Source organism: Mesoplodon densirostris, chromosome 7 (genome assembly GCF_025265405.1).
Source record: "Mesoplodon densirostris isolate mMesDen1 chromosome 7, mMesDen1 primary haplotype, whole genome shotgun sequence".
Taxonomy (NCBI): domain Eukaryota; kingdom Metazoa; phylum Chordata; class Mammalia; order Artiodactyla; family Ziphiidae; genus Mesoplodon; species Mesoplodon densirostris.
In genome coordinates this window covers 56,079,817-56,098,381 of record NC_082667.1, presented here as the reverse complement: position 1 = coordinate 56,098,381, position 18,565 = coordinate 56,079,817, and the positions used below count along the sequence as shown (strand labels likewise).

Here is an 18,565-nt window from a genome sequence, read left to right as displayed (position 1 = left end):
AGTGCCCTGGCCCAGGCCTCTTGTAGAGTGGACAGGTCCGAATTAGCATGATTATTAGGGTCAGAGGAGTAAAAACATTTTATTTTGAAATAATTTCAAACTTACGAAAAAGTTGCAAGTTAAAAAGCTAGGCCTGCTGTGTACAGTATACACTTCACCTAGACTCACCAGTTGTTAACATTGTCCCACATTTGCTTTTATTTTCTCTGCACGCATACATGTTATTATTTTTTCTGAGCCATTTGAGATTAGGTTGGAGGTGCTGAGCCCCTCATCCCTGAATACTCACAGCTGTCGAGATGGCACTGCTTCTGGGCCCTCTTCGTGCATGGAAATGTGACAGCGCAGGGGCTGGCACACACATGTCTTCATCTGTGTTTGTGTTCGTAGATGATAAAAACCATGAGTTCATTCTGATCCCTCCAGTTCTACTCCAATACCACCACGTTCTTATTAAAGCTCGGCAGAATAGTTTTAGATAATAAAACATCGGTGCATTAATTTCTTGCCATGAGCATTGCATTATTTCCCCAGCTGCTTGCCCACTCCAGGCTCCAACCCTTCTCTACCCTGCAATCTTCCTAACTCCCAAGTTTACCTGTCAGTTTCCACTAAAAGACCAGCCTCACAGTGGTGGCCTCGCCCATGGTTCTCTGTGACCTGGCTCCTACTCACCGCTTTCCCACTCCCTCTTCTTGGTCAGGCCTGGCACCCCCCCCCGGCCCCATCCTTAGCCACTCACGTTCCTGTTCCCAAAACCCCTTCCCTGATCCCTGCCCTTGTGCCTTGCACATGCGCCGGCTGGGATTGTGGGCTTTCTTGTCACTCTGCTGAATCGGGAGCTCCCTAAGAGGGGACCCATGTTTCTCTAGCACGTGCTCCCTGCTGTTGATGGAACTGGAGGAAGATGGAGGGACGGGGAGGCTATGGGCTGGGGGGGCGGGGTGAGGCCATGGTGTACACGAGGACATGGTGGCCTGGGGCCCACTTCTGACTTGCAGACAGGGACATTTGATTTCCAGACAGAGCTTGTGCCAAGTCTTTTGTCCCCTGTCCCTGTCTGTGCCCCTCCAGGGGATTTATGCCCAGAGGAGAACTGATGCCCAGAAGGTCAAAGAAGATGTGGTCAACTATGCCCGCTTCAAGTGGCCCTTGCTCTTCTCCAGGTTTTACGAAGCCTACAAGTTCTCAGGTACCCCGCAGCCCACCTGCCTCCCGTCCCTCCCTCGATGGCTCTGGTCCGTGGCAGAGGGAGGGGAATGGCCTGAGCCAGACTCCCCAGTCAGCCAGCCTCCTGCCCGCAGGGCTGCCTGGCCTCCAAGTCAATGTGCTGAGTGGGTCCTGCCTCCCTGCAGCCCAGTAGGGCTCCGTGGCACATAGTAGGTTCTCAGCAACACACTGGGTCAAACAATTGACTGAGTATTGTGATCATTAAAGCACCGATTATGTACAGAGGAGGGTGGCCCAGAGCACAGGCTGGGCCAAACCCGTGAAGCTGAGAGTAGAGGCAGGCGACAAACCTGCACTGGCCACCTGCTTAGCCAACCTCGGGCCACTAGTACCAGGCACCTGCTCCATGCCAGGCCCTGTGCTGGTGGTGGCTTCACAGAATCACCAAATATCAGGTTCGAGGGAACGTTGGGGCTCAGTTTGTCTGACTCCTCCCCATATCCTACCATACCACAGGGCAGGGACTTGTCCCAAGCTGCACAGACCAGTGGCAGGAATGTGGCTCCAACCCAGTTCCTTAATCCAACACTCTCTTCCCACCGCACCTGGGGTTTTGGCTTGTAGGGAGGTTGTGTTCTCCGAGCCTCAGTTTCCCCATCTGTAAAGTGGACATCAACATGCCCCACCCTGGCCACCTCCCTGGTGGTTATGAGGATCGAGAAGGGCTGGGTCCAGCAGTGGGCAGGTGCCCTCTCAGTGCCTCTGTCTCTGCCCCAGGCCCCAGCCTCCCTAAGAACGACGTCATTGTGGCCGTCAACTGGACAGGCGTCTACTTCGTGGATGAGCAGGAGCAGGTGCTTCTGGAGCTGTCCTTCCCCGAGATCATGGCCGTGTCCAGCAGTAGGTTAGTCCAGCCCCCACTCCCCACTTTAGTGCAGGGTGGGGACTTGTCCAAAGCCGCATGGAGACCAGTGGCAGGGATGGGACTCAAACCCAGGGTCTTGATTCAGCACTTTCTGAAGAGAGGACACAGGCAGACACACGGGGAAGGAGAGAGCTCCCGGGGCTTTTCTGCGGGTTGTGGGGACCTTTGAAGGAAACCTAACAGAGGACATCACCAAGGTGCAGAGACATGCAGTGGCCTGTCCTGGCCGCATATGACTGAGCAGTATGTGCTGCACCCTGCAGACCCCTCAGGCACCTTCCTCCCTATAGGGTGTCGGGGGGGGCGGGTATTTACAGCACATTCATGGCTGTTCTGAGATGGGCATGGGTGGTTAGGACAGTCAGGGACAGTTGAGCATGTACAAAAAGCTGGCCTGAGATTCAGGGCCCTGTGTGGGACTCACCTCCATGTCGTCATCTCTAAAATGGAGGTCTTAACTTTCCTTCAATACAGTGGTGAGGAATACATGCAATAATCGATGGGAGAGCTCTTTGTAAACTGAGAAGTGCAGTGCACATGGGAGCAACGTTGGGAGTGGTCCTGGAATGGACTGGCGTTCCCAGCAGTGCCTCCCCACCCCCCATCTGGGGCTTGTAGGAGTGTCTCTGGGCTGTGTCCAATGTGGGCCAGGGTTGGGTAAAGTTCAGCTCTGACCAGGCACATGGGATGCAGTGGTGACAAGATAGTCCTTGTCCTCTTGCAGCTTCACTTGAGAGGGGAGATGGACATCGAATAAGCCATTTTAAAGTAGGGGCCAGTGTGCCTAGGGCTGTGGGAAGGCAGGGAGGGCTTCCTGGAGGCAGTGGTTTCTAGGCTGAGCCTTAAAGGGTGAGTAGGAATTAGACGACAAAGGGGAAGTGAGCTCCCCCTGCAGGCCTCCCAGGACCATGTGTGACTTTGGCCTGGCCCTGGCTGACTCAGGCTGAGCTGTGGCTGACTGGGCCCCGTCTCACCCTGGCTGGGCCGGCTTCTTTCTGGCTGGGCCACATCTGACTGGGCTGGCCTTGGTCTCCTTCAGGGAGTGCCGTGTCTCGCTCTCGCTGGGCTGCTCTGACCTGGGCTGTGCTGCATCTCACTCGGGCTGGTCAGGACTGACCCCGACAGGGCCCTGTTCTCCGTGTTGGTCCTGCAGGGGAGCGAAACTGGTAGCCCCCAGCTTTACGCTGGCCACCATCAAGGGGGATGAGTACACCTTCACCTCCAGCAATGCTGAGGACATCCGTGACCTGGTGGTCACCTTCCTGGAGGGGCTCCGAAAGAGGTCTAAGTATGTGGTGGCCCTGCAGGACAACCCCAGCCCTGGTGAGTGGCTCCTGGCACGAGCTGCCAGTCCCCGGGGTCAGGGTGTTAGGCAGATTACGCGCCCTGGCCTTGGCCTGGCATTCGAGATCACTAGAGCCTGTTACCCATCCTTCCCCAGATACCTTTGCTTCCAGCTGGACCAAATAGCTCAACCCTGTGCCTTCGACCTGTGCCCTGTGGGGAACCTTCCTCCCACTGGTCTTAAATACCTATTACTTGCCAACTTCTCCAGATGAGATCAGGGGTTCCTCCTCAGTGTCCCCCAATACCCACCATCTTCAAATGATGACAGTGGTAACAACTAGGGACCGTGCATCCCCGGGCCTTTGAGGTCCTGAGCAGAGCATGAGAAAGAGACGAAATGAACCCAGCCCTGCCCTCAGTGGGGAGGGGGTGGGAGCAGACAGTGACCATCCCTGTGATAGTGCAGTGACCCGGGAAGCCCAGAGGCTGTGGGAGCATGGGGTTCGGGGAGGACGTATGTGTGAGCAGAACGTTTGGGGCAGAGAGGAGAACCGAGCAGGCTGGAGAGAGCAGGTGTGTCTGGGAACTGCGGGTAGTTTGTTCCGGCTGGAATGGGTGAGGTGAGGCGGGAGGGGCAAAAAGTGAGGCAGAAGAAGTCAGGAAGGCCATCTGCCAACAACAGGCCTGCGAGCGGGTCGAGGAGTGTGGGATTCCTTTTAGGGCAGTGGGGAGCCACGGAAGGCTTCCGAGCAGGGAAGTGGCCCCCTCCGATGGCTGTCTGTGTTGGGGGTTGTGCAAGGTAGAGGCAGAGTGGCTGCTGAGCAGATATGGGACAGGGCCTCAGTTCCAGTGGGGAGAGGCTTACAGGTCATCAACCCAAAGAGCGGTGTGCCAACCCAGACTCTCTCTCTGCCCCCACGTGGTCCTGCTCACCCATGCCTTCCAGCGGGCGAGGAGTCAGGCTTCCTCAGCTTTGCCAAGGGGGACCTCATCATCCTGGACCATGACACAGGGGAGCAGGTCATGAACTCAGGCTGGGCCAATGGCATCAATGAGAGGACAAAGCAGCGTGGGGACTTCCCCACCGACTGCGTGTACGTCATGCCCACTGTCACCATGCCACCGCGAGAGATTGTGGTATGTGGCCCGGGGGTGGCAGATGCATGGGAGGCTCCCCCGGCCCCTCCTTGTCTTCTTTCCACATAAAATGGAGTGAGAGATTACAGTAGATTCATGCTTTGCAGCTTCTGTGAAGATGATCTGGTGGTCTTATGGGACCATAAACTGAAAGTTGGGGGCAACTATCAAATGTAGGCCAGGTGGAGAGGGACCTAGAAGTTGCATCAGATGAGGAACTGCCCAGGGGTGGGGGATCAGAGAAGAGTGGCCTAGGGGATGGGGGCAGGGGTGGGGGCTTGCACTGTCCAGAAAGGCAGTGAGGGCAGAGCTGGGAAGTGAGGCCCTGCTTCCTCTGGGGCCCCTTGAGCCAGCACTGAGGACTCGGAGCCCAGCTTTCCAGGCAGCGCCTGAGCCAGGCTCTGTTGACGGGGCAGTTCTCACACTGCATCCGCTGCCTTGTCCAGGCTTTCTGACTGACCCAACCTAGTTCAGACACAGGGCACCAAGGGAAGGGTCTTAAGGCCAGCATGATGGAGGCAGTGGTAATGTCAGAGATCCCCCAGGAGGAAAGGTGTTCCCAGGGTCAGAATGGGGCACAGGGTCCACCCCCAGAGCCACTTAAGAAGGCTCTGGGCTTTACCATGTTGATCCAGGGACCGGGGGTAGAGATCCAGGGGCGCCTGACCTCAACTCCCTGTCTCTCGGTCTCTAGGCCCTGGTCACCATGACCCCCGACCAGAGGCAGGACGTTATCCGGCTCTTGCAGATGCGAACGGCAGAGCCTGAGGTGCGCGCCAAGCCCTACACGCTGGAGGAATTTTCCTACGACTACTTCAGGTGACGGGGGAAGGGGAGAGAGGGCCCCAGGACAGGGAGCTGCAGGCTTCTGCTACCCTCTGGTCTGCATGGTGGGGTTGCTTTGTGGTGTCCCTGTCTGTGAGCAGGGCCCAGGTCAGAGGGAACCAGAGGGCAGTTTCAGTCCATCGAGATGACACTTCTCATGTTGTGTCATCTTATCCTTCCTTCATTTAAGATACTGTGACTGTGCCCACCCTAGTTGGAGTCCTGGGCACTCCTGACTCAAGGCTGTACCTGCCTCACCGATTCACAGTCCTGGTGGGGAGACAGGCATGAGACCAGGCGGCTGTTATTCTGTGCGCCCAGTGTCCTGATGGAGATGCTGGGTCGGGGTGGAGATGGAGGCTTCGTGGAGGAAGTGGTGTCTGAGCTAAGCTGGGGCGGGGTGAGCCGGGTGGAGGAGCGCCACAGCTCGAGCAGAGCGAGCAGAGAGAAGCAGGCGCGAGCAGGCTGGGGAGGCGGGCAGGGCTGCCGCAGCACAGCCAGCCTTGTTAGTATCTCCATCTGTCAGCTGAGAAAGTAAGGCCCGGGCAGGGCTGGTGACTCATCCCAGGTCTCCGGCGCAGCAGGAGAGCCAGTTCCCTCCGCTCCGCTTCCTACACAGGGCGGGATGGGGCTGGAGTCTCACAACCTGGCCGTCAGTGTGGACTGTCCCGTGCTGTGCAGGCCCCCACCCAAGCACACGCTGAGCCGCGTGATGGTGTCCAAGACCCGCGGCAAGGACCGGCTGTGGAGCCACACGCGGGAGCCGCTCAAGCAGGCGCTGCTGAAGAAGATCCTGGGCAGCGAAGAGCTCTCGCAGGAGGCCTGCATGGCCTTCATCGATATCCGCACCCTCAGGGGGTGGGGGTGGGACACGGAGGGTCAGGCGGGGGCCACGGGGAGGGGGCGCCTAGGGCAGGGGAGGGCTGGGCTGGGCCTGGCCTCTAGGGTTTTCGTCTAGACACTTCCTTCCTTCTGAGGGGCCCAGCTGGGGCCCGGGCAGACATGGGAGGATGCTGATGGAGCGGCTCCCTCTGTGTGCCCGGCACCTTACAGCGTGCAGGGGGCTGCCTCAGCCGTTGTCTCCTCGCACCCTGTCACTTGGTTGACAGGTGTATATCGTGCCATGTGCTGGGCCAGGCGTGGAGACACGGCGGTGAGCAGACCCAGTCCCGAGCCTCACGGTGCTCATAGCTGAGAGTGGAGATGTGCTGATCGGGGTCAGTGCTGTGATGGGACCCGACAGCACATTGACCTGATTTGGCCTTGGAGGAGGGCAGGGAGGACTTCCTGGAGGAAATGATATCTAGGCTGGAGACTGGGTAGGCCTTGGCCAGTCAAAGGGGAGATGGGTGGGGAATGTTCTTGACAGAGGGAGCAGCGTGTATAAAGGCCCTGAGCCAAAACAGAGCAGGGCTGTTCCAAGGGCAGAAATTAACTCAGCACGGCTAGAGGCTAGAGTTCAAGAAGGGAATCCCAAGATGTGGGCTGATGGATGAAAGTTTCCCAAGGCCTGTTAAGAAGCTTGGACTGTGTCCTGCGGTGCAGCCATGGGGAGCCACTGGGGCAGGGGGTGGCATGGTTAGTTTTGTGATGTGGAAAGTTTATTCTGGTTGCTGAGGATTCTGGTAGTGGGGTTGGGGCCTGGAGCAGGATGGCCAGTGAGAAGGTGGCCAGAGGAGTTGAGGAGAGAGGGTGGGCAGTGGGCATGGAGAGCAGTGTGGGCAGATTATGCCCATTTCCCGGGTGAGTAGCCTGAGGCCCAGGGCCACATGATCAGGGGTGGCAGACCCTGTTGGAGAGTGTGGCCGCCTGCCTCCCAGGCCATTGTTCCCCAATTGGCCACAGCCTTCCTTGACAGCTCCCCACCCGTGCTCAAGTACATGGGTGACTACCCGTCCAAGAGGATGCGCTCCGTCAATGAGCTCACAGACCAGATCTTCGAGGGTTCCCTGAAGGCTGAGCCCCTCAAGGACGAGGTGTACGTGCAGATCCTGAAGCAGCTGACTGACAACCACATCAGGTAAGCCGGGATGGTGGGAGGGTGGGGGGCTAACAGCTGAAGGTAATGGTAAAGGTCCTCCTCCCACTGTGAGCTCAGTCCCTGCTGAGGCAGCAGCTGGCTCTGCCTGGGAACAGTCCTTCTTCACCCAGAGCAGGAAGCTGTCCTCAGGCCCCCTCATGTCCTAGCTCTCCCTCAAGGCCCAAGGAAGAGGGTCAAGAACCAAGAGGTGGTGGCTGTGCCCTCAGAGTCTGTCCTCCCCCCAAGTTGAACAGCCCCAGCTCCTCCTAATTTCCCGCTGCTCTCTGCCTGAGCCTCCTCTGGATACCCCTCCCTAGCCCAGATGCCACTGTCTGCCTACAGGTGCATCTCATGAGCACTTGTCCCATCCCTGGCTCAGGCTGAGCTGGCTGTCAGAAGCTCTGGCTAAAAACTCTCATGGGGGCTTCCCAAGTAGCGCAGTGGTTGAGAGTTCGCCTGCCGATGCAGGGGACGTGGGTTTGTGCCCCGGTCTGGGAAGCTCCCACATGCCATGGAGCGGCTGGGCCCGTGAGCCATGGCCACTGAGCCTGCGCGTCCGGAGCCTGTGCTCTGCAACGGGAGAGGCCACAACAGTGAGAGGCCCGCGTACCGCAAAAAAAAAAAAAAAAAAAAAAAAAAAAACTCTCATGGGCTGGGGGTGTTGGACCCCAGAGGGTGTCACCGCCTCCCTGATGGCCCAGACCATGGCAGGAGGGGGATGTCAGGCACATGCTCATCTCAGAGCCTGAGAGAAGCCCCACCCTCTCCCTTTATTCCCAGACTTCCAACTCCCTCGCCAGCTTTGTCACTGTCTACATCTCTTACACAAGTCCACCATTGGACCATGCATCAGATCTTTTCGCACATTCTGTGCCCACAGCCAGGAAAACCTTTCCTCTCCTTTGCATATCAGAATTTGCCTCAGTCTTCAAAGCCTAGATCAAATGCCACCTCCTCCTAGAAGCCCTCCAGGCTTCCCTCCTGCCAGACCTCAGAGTAGTGCCTGAGGGAGTCCTGGGGCTGGCCTAACGTAGTGCTACTCAAATAACAGATGAGTTAAAGAGCTGCTGCCATAATATAAATCACACACTGCTTCCGTCATAGGAAAGTCTTTCTACGAAAAAAACAATCTTAGCCAGAGTGCTTGGTGACACAGCTGATTTTTATTCTGATACAAGCACCTTACCTCCACCTGACTAGTGAGTGTGCGGCCTGGGGTGGGGTTGGCAGACCAGACTTTGAGTAGCACTAATGGGATCAGGCTGTCAGCGGGGTGGGTCCGTGTTGGTCCTCAGACAGGGGTGGGGGTGAGGGCAGGTATGTGCTGCCGTGGTGAGGAGCTGAGGCGTATCGGCCCGCGGTGGCCCTGCTGGACACCACACCTCTTCCTGCAGGTATAGTGAGGAGCGGGGCTGGGAGCTGCTCTGGCTGTGCACAGGGCTCTTCCCGCCCAGCAACATCCTCCTGCCGCACGTGCAGCGCTTCCTGCAGTCCCGCAAGCCCTGCCCACTCGCCATCGACTGCCTGCAGCGGCTCCAGAAAGCCCTGAGGTACAGCAGGGGCTGCAAGGGACAGAGGGGGCAGTGGGCATAGTGCGTGGCGGCGGGCACTGGGGTGGGCTTCCAGCCACCCTGGCTTGCGAGACGAGTCCCTTGGGGATGCTGAGGTCCTGACCCATCTTTGGGGTTGGGACCCATCTTCGGGGTCCCACAGCTGCCAGGCAGATAAAGGTGGCAGTGCCCAGTACCCATTCTGGACAGTTTGAGAGTCTGGTTGCTCAGAAAGTTATTTTCTCATACCTTCAAGTCTGCTGGGGAGGCAGACACCTGGGCCGCACTCCATACTCTGCAAAGCCCACTTGTACCCTTTGCTTCATTCGGTCCCCTCCACATCCCTATTTGGTGGGTACCCTTATCATCGCATTTTACAGATGAGGAACTAGAGGCTTGAGAGTTTGTCACCCGGTAGGAAGTGGTGGATGGGGATTAGGACTGGGGTTTGCCTGTCTCCAAAGTTCCCTCTGCTCTCTGCTCCCCATGGCCCCAGGAATCTGCTGCCTCCTGACTTGGCCCCCTTCCCCCTCCCCCTCCCCTGGTTTTCAGAAACGGGTCCCGGAAGTACCCCCCGCACCTGGTGGAGGTGGAGGCCATCCAGCACAAAACCACCCAGATTTTCCACAAGGTCTACTTTCCCGATGACACAGATGAGGTGAGGGACTCTGGCTTCTTGGTCTGTGGGTGCCCCTGAAGGACCAGGCTCCCTCGGGGACACGGGGCAGCCCTGATGTCTCTTCCCCACCACCCCCACCTTTGCCCCCATCCTCCTGCCCCTCAGTGGAGTCGGGGCTCAGTCAAGAGGCCATAGACTCCTCGGGTCAGGAGCCCTTGGGTTCCTGGTTCAGCCTCTCACTTCCTTGATCAGCTTCCTGGGGAAGGTCACCCCTCCCTCTGAGCTGAGCTCTGTGTTGATGTCATCTCCCTGATGCCAGCTCTGTTCCTGGGCACAGGCCTGCCTGCTCCGCAGCCCAAGACCTCCCCCATTGCCCCGAGTCCACTCTCCTGCAGACTAACCCTTTCTTCCTTCTCACCTGTGAGTCCCCTACGCCGTGGTCCCCTGGGCAGAAGTCCCATTTGTCTTCTTGTCATGCCCATTTGGTCAGGCTGGCTGCTGATCTACACCCCCTGCTCCATCCCAGCACAGCATCTCATTCAGATAAACAAGACCAACAGTGAAACTTCCGGTTTGAAAAGCAGTTTAAGGGTTTCCCTGGTGGCGCAGTGGTTGAGAGTCCGCCTGCCGATGCAGGGGACACGGGTTCGTCCCCCGGTCCGGGAAGATCCCACATGCCGCGCGGAGAGGCTGGGCCCGTGAGCCATGGCTGCTGAGCCTGCGCGTCCAGAGCCTGTGCTCCGCAACGGGAGAGGCCACAACAGTGAGAGGCCTGCGTACCGCAAAAAAAAAAAAGAAAAGAAAAGCAGTTTAAAAACTTGTCTAGAGACTAGAGACTCAGAAATACCACTATGGGATTCTAGTCACAAGGACAGAAAAACTTCCTAAAATCTTTTCCTGTCCCCTATGGAGGGTTACATGGAGCACCCCCCACGCCCCAAATCACACTCCTCCCTCCTCTGAGCTTCCCCAGACTCTCCTGTCCCTCTCAAGCCCAGTCTGGGCTGCTTCCCGGCTCTTGACTCCTCACCCTTATCTGGAGTTTGCTTTCTCCTTCCTCCAGTTTCTCTCCTTTTACAATCACCCTGTGTCCCTTCTGTGCTCCCTTGGCCTCTGCCATCACTCATGCTTGTACAGCTGGGCCCAGGACCCTGGAGGCCTAAGGCTTAGTCCTGCTTGAAGGGTTGGGAAGGGCACGATCTGGGAAGTTGCTTTTCCTTTTTTTAAAAAAAAATATTTATTTATTTTTAATTGAAGTTTAGTTGATGTACAATATTATGAGTGTCAGCTGTACAACACAGTGATTCACAATATTTAAAGGTGGTACTCCATTTATAATTATTAGAAAATATTGGCTATATTCCCTGTGTTGTGCAGTAGATCCTTGTAGTTTGTTTATTTCATACATAGCAGGTTCTATACTTCTTCCTTTTCTTAAGCATGGTGCCCAGCTCTGGGGAAGCCCCCTCAGAAGGAGGGTACCTTGCATGGGAGGGGGCTCCGTCTAGCTGGAGGCACAGCCACGGGGATGCGAGAGGCCCTGGGAGAGGCCCTGCCAGAGCCAAGCAAGTGCTCCCCCGCCACCCCTTCCCCCAGGCCTTCGAGGTGGAGTCCAGCACTAAGGCCAAGGACTTCTGCCAGAACATCGCTGCCCGGCTGCTCCTCAAGTCCTCCGAGGGATTCAGCCTCTTTGTCAAAATTGCAGATAAGGTGGGTTGCGGGGGCGGGGGGGGGGGCATTGATTGCTTATCTGCCTGCTCTTGGTCTGTCTCATGGGAAACTTGCTGGCGCCCTGGGAGCTCATGGGGCAGCGGGGGTGGGGACAGAGACAGAAGGAGGGGCGGGGAGAGGAAGAGGCACTCTTGCACACGGCATCTGATTGTGCCCGTCTCTCTTACATCCCTGCAATGGCCCCCCTTACATGCAGCAGCTATGCCTAAATCTCTCTCCTCTGAGGCATTGCACAGCCTGGCCACAGACCTCTTGGGAGCACTCTGTGCTCTGGACACACTAGGCTCCTTGCCCTGCCCCAATACACACGTACTTTCCAGAGTTGATTTGACTGGTCCCTCAGCTGCCAGGCTGAGGTCAGTTCACCTCTGAAAAGGCCCTTGAAGGGAGGATGACCATCCCCACCTAACAGACCACAAAACCTGGACTCAGAAGTGTTAAGTGACTTATCTCAGGTCACACAGCAGGGACTCAGATCCAGGTAGGTCTGACTCTGAAGCACAGGCCCCTGCCTTCACCCCACATTGCCCCCTGCCCCATTTATGTCCATGGGGGGCTTCCCTGACCCTTGCAGGCAGGTCAGGTGTTCTCTCCTGTTGCTCACCCCCAGTTCCCTGTGCATCCATGTCCGTCTCCTCACTTCATGTCTGTCCCTGTGCCAGACACTGTGACGCAGAGGTGATCTCAGTGAGGTCCTGGACCCAGGGGGGCTTAGAGCCTGTGGGAGGAGCAGGACACGGATACCAGAGAATGTCCAAAGCAGGGACTGGGCCCCTTTCTCGGCCCTTTATCCAGGGTCCTAGAGCAGCAATCAGTGACTCTTTGTTGAATGACTGAAGGGAGTCACTGTCACTGGACAGAGACACTGAACAGGCACAGTCGGGGCAAGATGGGGTTGATACATGGACACCCCCTCTGGCTGCGAGCAGGAGTTCTTCTGGAGAAGGGGCTGCTGGGGAGGCCTTGGGTGGGAAAGTCAGAAAACTCAGTATTGCTCAAATTAAAATGAGTGGACTAGAATGGCCATGTCCCTAGGTCATCAGCGTCCCTGAGAATGACTTCTTCTTCGACTTTGTACGACACCTGACGGACTGGATAAAGAAAGCACGGCCCGTCAAGGATGGTAACGTGAGGCTGAGTCCTGGGATCATCTGAGGCCTGGGGCCAGGAGGTCCTGGCTCAGGGCCATACCTGAGGCCCACCTGGGTGGGGCCCGAGTTAGGCCTTCCTCCGGGGCTGGTGCTGGGCTGGACACCCTTCTGTGCTGGGATCTTCTGGGTGACCGACTGCCCGCTGCCACAGGAATCGTGCCCTCGCTCACCTACCAAGTGTTCTTCATGAAGAAGCTGTGGACCACCACGGTGCCAGGGAAGGACCCCATGGCCGATTCCATCTTCCACTATTACCAGGTGAGCTGCCCAGAGCCTCTCTGCTGTGGTTGCCAGCTGTCCTTGCCAGGAGGAGGGGCAACAGCATGGCCTGGAAGCCATTCCTGCTGGGGTCTCCGGAGGTGGCCCAACCTCAGATCCTTCTCCTTCCCAACCCTCCAGCCCTCGGGCTGAGCTCTCAGGCCCTTCCCTTGGTGAGGGGCTATGCTCTGAATTTGGGATTCTGCTGGTACACCTGGGTCTGTAAACGCTTTCCAGCAAGGGCATGGGCCTGCGGGAAGCCAGCAGGGTGGCTCACAGGCTGGGCCTCTATATGTCTGGCAGTTTGTACTCATCTGTCCTCCCAACAAACCCCAAGAAGGAGGCATGTTGTTCCCATTTTACAGAGAAACACTCAGAGAGATCAAGTGATGTAATTAGGATCACAGGGCTGATGGAAGTGGGGTTTGATGCCAGGTCTTCATGACTGCAGACTCAGTGGTCTCTTCTGAGGTGGCCATTTACTGTTCTGTGGGACAGACAGACCAGGATGCTGGGAGGGGCGCCAGTGGTGGGGAAGGCAGCTGCCCTGGTAGAGAGAACCCTGGCCTGGGAGCCAGAAGGGCCGCCTTCCTTCAAACCCAGGATCTTCCTCTTCCCTTTCCCCTTTGCCCCATGTTGCCCATTTAGTAAGTGGCACCGTTAACTACCAGCTCCCCCAAGGCAGAAACCTGAGTCAGCATGGACCTCTCCCATGTCCCAAATCACTCACCTGCTGACTTTACCTCCTGCATCTCTCTAAAACGCATTCACGTCTCTCCATCACCACCTCCACCAACTTGGGTCGGTCCACCATCTTCTCTCACCTGGAAGAAGCCCATAACCTTCTGTCTGATCTCCTCCATCTGCCTTTGGCCCCTTCAATCCGTTCTCCACAGGGTGGTCACCATGGTCCTCTCAGTGGCTTCCCATTGCCTTGTACCAATACTCCGTTGCTCAGCTCACGCCAGCTGCATTTTCTCAGATTCTCAGATGTGCCTTCGTAATGTCTGTCTTCTGGAATGCTCCTCCCTTGCTTCTTTCTCTCAGCTACTGAGTTTTTAGAGGTCAATTCAATCATCTTATCTTAAGGGAAGTCTTCCCTGCCCCCCAGACTAGATTGGGTCACCTTGCTATATTCTCTCACAGTACTGGGAACAATTCCTTCAAAGAAAGATTGTAATTACACATTGGTTTGATGATGAATGTCAGTTCTTGACTACAAGTTCCATGAGAGTAGGGAGGGTATATGTTGTTGCTTAAAGGGCCTGACCCAGAGTAGATGCTTAATATTTGTTGGCTGGATGGATGGGTTCATAGGTGAATTGGTGACTCACTAAATGGTTGGGTGGAAGGATGAATGGTGAATGAATGTATGAGTGGATATTGGTACATGGATGGATGGACAAATGGGGGAACTAATGGGAATTTGATGTGGGTAGGTACGCCCTTATGGGTGGGGGCAGGTGGGTGGGTAGATGGATGGGTGAGTAGATGAAAGGGTGGGTGGATAGTTTCTGATCTGCAGTGTATCCTCAGGCCATCCTTGGTTTTCCTACTCTTCAGACAGTGGATAAGACAGCTGTAAGGTTCCAGGAGCCTGTGGGCAGTGCTGGCCTTTCTTTAGAGGCTTCATCTTTGCGTTCAGTCAGCTCCTCATCCTCAGCTACTCTGGTTCTGGGTCTGGAAGATCAAGGTGGGGATGGGGCTAGCGCTGCTGATGAAATCAGTGGGTCTCAAGGGAACACAACGGGAGGAGGCCAGCCTGAGAGGCTTTTCCCAAGGAAGGACAGGCCCAGGGGGTTAGGGTTCTGGAACAGTCAGGCACCCCAGCTGGTCCCTCTGAGTTTCTTCATCTTTGAAATGGGGCTGTTCACCTCACTGGACTGTTATGGCTCTGCTTTATATCTGTAAAGTGCTGAAGCTGTGTGGCATAATGCTGTTTCCCCATACTGTGCCTTCCCCCCTTGGGGAGCAGTGTCAGCTGAGGTTGGGGTTGGGGAAGCAGGTGGGCCCGAATGTGGGGTAAAGCAGTAGACCCGGCCTCACAGTGGGGTGGGGGCTGTTTAAGGGAAGGAGCCCGCTTCCTCCAGGGGCCTCCACTGCCTGTGACCTGCTCTGTCTCTGGCAGGAGTTGCCCAAGTATCTCCGAGGCTACCACAAGTGCACGCGGGAGGAAGTGCTGCAGCTGGGGGCACTCATCTACAGGGCCAAGTTTGAGGAGGACAAGTCCTACTTCCCCAGTATCCCCAAGCTTCTACGGGAGCTGGTGCCCCAGGACCTCATCCGGCAGATCTCACCTGACGACTGGAAGCGGGTGACCATGGGGGAGACAGTGGGAATAGGGGCCCCCTGAATGGTTCTCTGGGTACCCCAGGGTCAAGGGGGCAGGTGCTGGACAGCAGCCCAGGGAAGTATCTCTTGTGGCCCCTGTAAATTCAGCCCTGTCCTGGTTACCATGGTGACCGGATTTTAATCGATACTGTTTGGCCTGCTTGCTTTGGGGAGGGAAGGGCTGTCAGGAGTCCATTAACTGGTATAAGTGGGGAGACTTCATAGCCTCCAGGACCCCCATCCTACACCTGGCCCTCCAGGGCCCATGACAGCTGCTGACAGTGCAGATGGGGCAGGAGCGGCAGGGGAGAGGACTCTGACCACCACCCCCGGCTCCTCCTGCAGTCCATCGTCGCCTATTTCAACAAGCACGCAGGGAAGTCCAAGGAGGAGGCCAAGCTGGCCTTCCTGAAGCTCATCTTCAAGTGGCCCACCTTCGGCTCAGCCTTCTTCGAGGTGAAGGTATGCCGTGGGTGTGTGCTTCTCAGAGAGGACGAGGGGGAACCAGGTGGCACAGAGACTCCTCCCCATGACTTTGGGAAACTGCAGGGGTCTCTGCCACCTGCCTGGCAAGGAAAGGAGGAAATGGCCCTCAGCTCTGTCCCAGCTAGGTGTCTCAGCTAAGTACTGGGCCCTGGGCTTAGTCCTGGGACACGGAGGGGCCATTCTCTCAGCCTGGCAGGGGAGGCAGATGTGTACAAAGGCCAGAGTAATGCGGGATGATCTGCACCAGGACAGTGCAGTGGCAGAACCTGGGAGGCCCAACCAGACTGCAAAGGCTGAGGCGGCTTCCTGGAGGAGGCAACGTTGAGCTTTCCAGGGAGACCCTGAGGGGAGGGTTCCTGGCAGACAGCCTGGAACGAGCAAAGACCCAGAGGTGTGAGAGCTCAGGCCTGGGCAGGAAGTGCGAGTGGGTGAGTGTGGATGGGTGTGGGGCGTGGGGCGAGCAGACTGCGTGAGCAGCAGGTCGGTGAGCAGGAGAAGCGGGCAGGGTGCTGCCTGCAGGTGGTGCCCAGCCAAGAGGGTTCTGCACAGGGATGACTGATGGGGCCAGAGCCCACTCTGACTTCAGGGTCGGGGTGGATCTGAGGGGCAGGACCAGAGGCAGGAGAATGGTGAAGTGGCTGGGGTGAGGGGATAGGTCAGGATGGAGAGGGGGGAATGGCTGTGCTACACACTGAGGAGGGGGCCCCTCTGAGAAGCCTGGCTGTGCAACGAAGAGAGAGGTAGGTACACCTGGAGGCAGGTGTAGGGTTCAAGGAGGCTTTTTAGAGATGAGAGGCTTTAGGGCTGAGAGAGAGCAATAGCAGAGACTCCTAGAGAAGCAGGACAGAAGGGCTGAAACTGCTGCCGGGCTGGTTGGGGACCCATGAAGGGACTGGGTGTAGCTCTGAGGGCCCAGCAGAGGTATTGATAGAAACCATGGGGTCGTGGCAGGACCACGAGCACCAGTGCACCCCTGGTATCAAGCAGGCAGCAGGAGAGGTAGACTTAAGCCCAGCTGGGGGCGGCTTCACTCCTGCCCCAAATGTTTATAATATTTCCTGCTCTGGGTTCCCCACCTGATATCTCTGGCTTTTTTTTTTTTTTAACTAGCAAACTACAGAGCCAAACTTTCCTGAGATTCTTCTAATTGCCATCAACAAGTATGGGGTCAGCCTCATTGATCCCAGAACCAAGGTGAGCAGTGACAGGGAAGAGGAGGCGGGGGTGGGCTTCTCTGCACTTCTAACAAAGGCCCCCAGACTCAAACCCTGAGAGGCCCCATCAGCCACCACCATCCTCGCCTCATCTACCCACCTGGCCACACATCTTGAGAGGTTGACCGTGTTTGCTGTGTCTACTTCCTTACCTCTCATCTCTCCATCAAAACTGCTGAGTTACGGGCTTCCCTGGTGGCGCAGTGGTTGAGAGTCCGCCTGCCGATGCAGGGGACACGGGTTCGTGCCCCCGTCCGGGAAGATCCCACATGCCGTGGAGTGGCTGGGCCCATGAGCCATGGCCGCAGAGCCTGTGCTCCACAACGGGAGAGGCCACAACAGTGAGAGGCCCGTGTACTGCAAAAAAAACCCACAAAAAACTGCTGAGTTACTAACAAAGCCCTCGCTACTAAATCCAATCACTCTTTAGTGCTTGGCCTTTCAGCGTCATTGGATACTACCAACCACTTCCTCCTTCCAGAATGCTCTCTGTCCACATTCGTCAGGGTGGGAGGCTCTACTGGGGTAACTGCTGCTCAGGTTTGTGGGCCTGAGCAGTTTCTACCCAGGGGGCCAGGAGACAAGCCCTACCACTGACACAGGAGGGTACGACTGGGGCTGTTGGTGAAGGGGGCAATGACCACCATCTTCCCCTTGGTCTCCCTCTCAGGCACTTCCCTGGGCTTCTTCTCTACCCAGGCCACACACTGTGTTCCCCAAGTCTGTGTCTTCTTGTCTCCCCCCTCCAACTCTGCTGGACCATCTCATCTGGGACCACAGTTTCAGTTCCTTCAGGCTCTCAGAGTTCCAGTTCCGGGCCCCATACACTTGACGGCCTCCTGGGCTTTCTTAGTTGTCCCACCAGCTGGCCCCACCCAAGGCCTGGAGGGGGAAGGCATCTGCTTCCCACAGCAGCTCCATAGCACAGCTGGACTCTACCCTTTGCTCCTTTTCTCGTCTGAGAGTCTGAGGTCCTTCGCGTGGGTGGTGTCTGTGGGCTGGAGCTGAGGAGAGTGAGGCCAGACAGTCCAGGCCGTGCAGCTTCACACTTCTCTGCTCCCCTAGGACATCTTGACCACCCACCCCTTCACCAAGATCTCCAACTGGAGCAGCGGCAACACCTACTTCCACATCACCATTGGGAACCTGGTGCGCGGGAGCAAACTTCTCTGTGAGACGTCACTGGTGAGAGCTCTTCCTTCCAGGCCTGGCGGGCTCCCCTGCCTCACCTGCAGCTGCAATTGAGGGACCCACAAATTAGCGCCTTAATGTGAGGTCGCAACAGCTTAGAGCCCTAGATGTCTGGCTGGATGAAGCCAACCCTTCAGCTGTGTGGCTGGGGAGACTTAAGTAAGTCCAGAGGAGGGGGCAGGATCTGCCTCTGTCCGGGATTCTGTCCACTGCAGTTTGCTGGGAGCTGTGTTCTGAGTGGGCGGCCGGGTCCTACATCTGTGCTCTGTTTATCTTCTTGCTGCTGTTTCCAGGGCTACAAGATGGATGACCTCCTGACTTCCTATATTAGCCAGATGCTCACGGCCATGAGCAAACAGCGGGGCTCCAGGAGTGGCAAGTGAACAGTGGGGAGGTGTTGCTGGCTCTGTGCCTGCTCTCTAGGCAGCAGCTGGCTCAGGACCATCAGCTACCTCTGCAGCCGGGGGAAGACCTTTGCCATCGAGGGAGGGAGGCTGGGCCGGCTGGCCACCACTGACCATACCATTGTGGCCTCTGACCCTTCTTCCAGTGCAGCGGCCTCGCCGGGATGCAGAACTCCCCTCCATCCACCCCTGAAGCACCCGGTTGGTTCTAGTCCTGGCTTGCTGTGGCCTTCCCAGTTGTAAAACCCTGTGCTCCTTGGATGTCG

At 57.0% G+C, this 18,565-nt stretch overlaps 1 protein-coding gene across 3 annotated transcripts in view; it reads left to right on the top strand.

Annotated features, from left to right (window-relative positions):
• The window catches only part of MYO7A (myosin VIIA), a 96,027-nt gene extending 77,749 nt beyond the window's left edge, over nucleotides 1-18,278 (top strand). The window contains exons 32-48 of one of the 3 annotated variants that reach the window (XM_060102963.1): nucleotides 1,075-1,192; nucleotides 1,948-2,074; nucleotides 3,249-3,418; nucleotides 4,329-4,519; nucleotides 5,214-5,338; nucleotides 6,026-6,183; nucleotides 7,211-7,364; nucleotides 8,759-8,914; nucleotides 9,467-9,572; nucleotides 11,130-11,243; nucleotides 12,300-12,387; nucleotides 12,567-12,673; nucleotides 14,802-14,987; nucleotides 15,350-15,460; nucleotides 16,601-16,684; nucleotides 17,770-17,889; nucleotides 18,189-18,278. In XM_060102963.1, the coding sequence (XP_059958946.1) occupies nucleotides 1,075-1,192; nucleotides 1,948-2,074; nucleotides 3,249-3,418; nucleotides 4,329-4,519; nucleotides 5,214-5,338; nucleotides 6,026-6,183; nucleotides 7,211-7,364; nucleotides 8,759-8,914; nucleotides 9,467-9,572; nucleotides 11,130-11,243; nucleotides 12,300-12,387; nucleotides 12,567-12,673; nucleotides 14,802-14,987; nucleotides 15,350-15,460; nucleotides 16,601-16,684; nucleotides 17,770-17,889; nucleotides 18,189-18,278 (2,205 nt within the window). Of the gene's footprint in view, nucleotides 1-1,074; nucleotides 1,193-1,947; nucleotides 2,075-3,134; nucleotides 3,419-4,328; nucleotides 4,520-5,213; nucleotides 5,339-6,025; nucleotides 6,184-7,210; nucleotides 7,365-8,758; nucleotides 8,915-9,466; nucleotides 9,573-11,129; nucleotides 11,244-12,299; nucleotides 12,388-12,566; nucleotides 12,674-14,801; nucleotides 14,988-15,349; nucleotides 15,467-16,600; nucleotides 16,685-17,769; nucleotides 17,890-18,188 lie in introns of all 3 variants that reach the window. The other 2 variants (XM_060102962.1, XM_060102961.1) reach the window with 2 other exon arrangements.
• The last annotated feature ends 287 nt before the right edge of the window (nucleotides 18,279-18,565 follow it).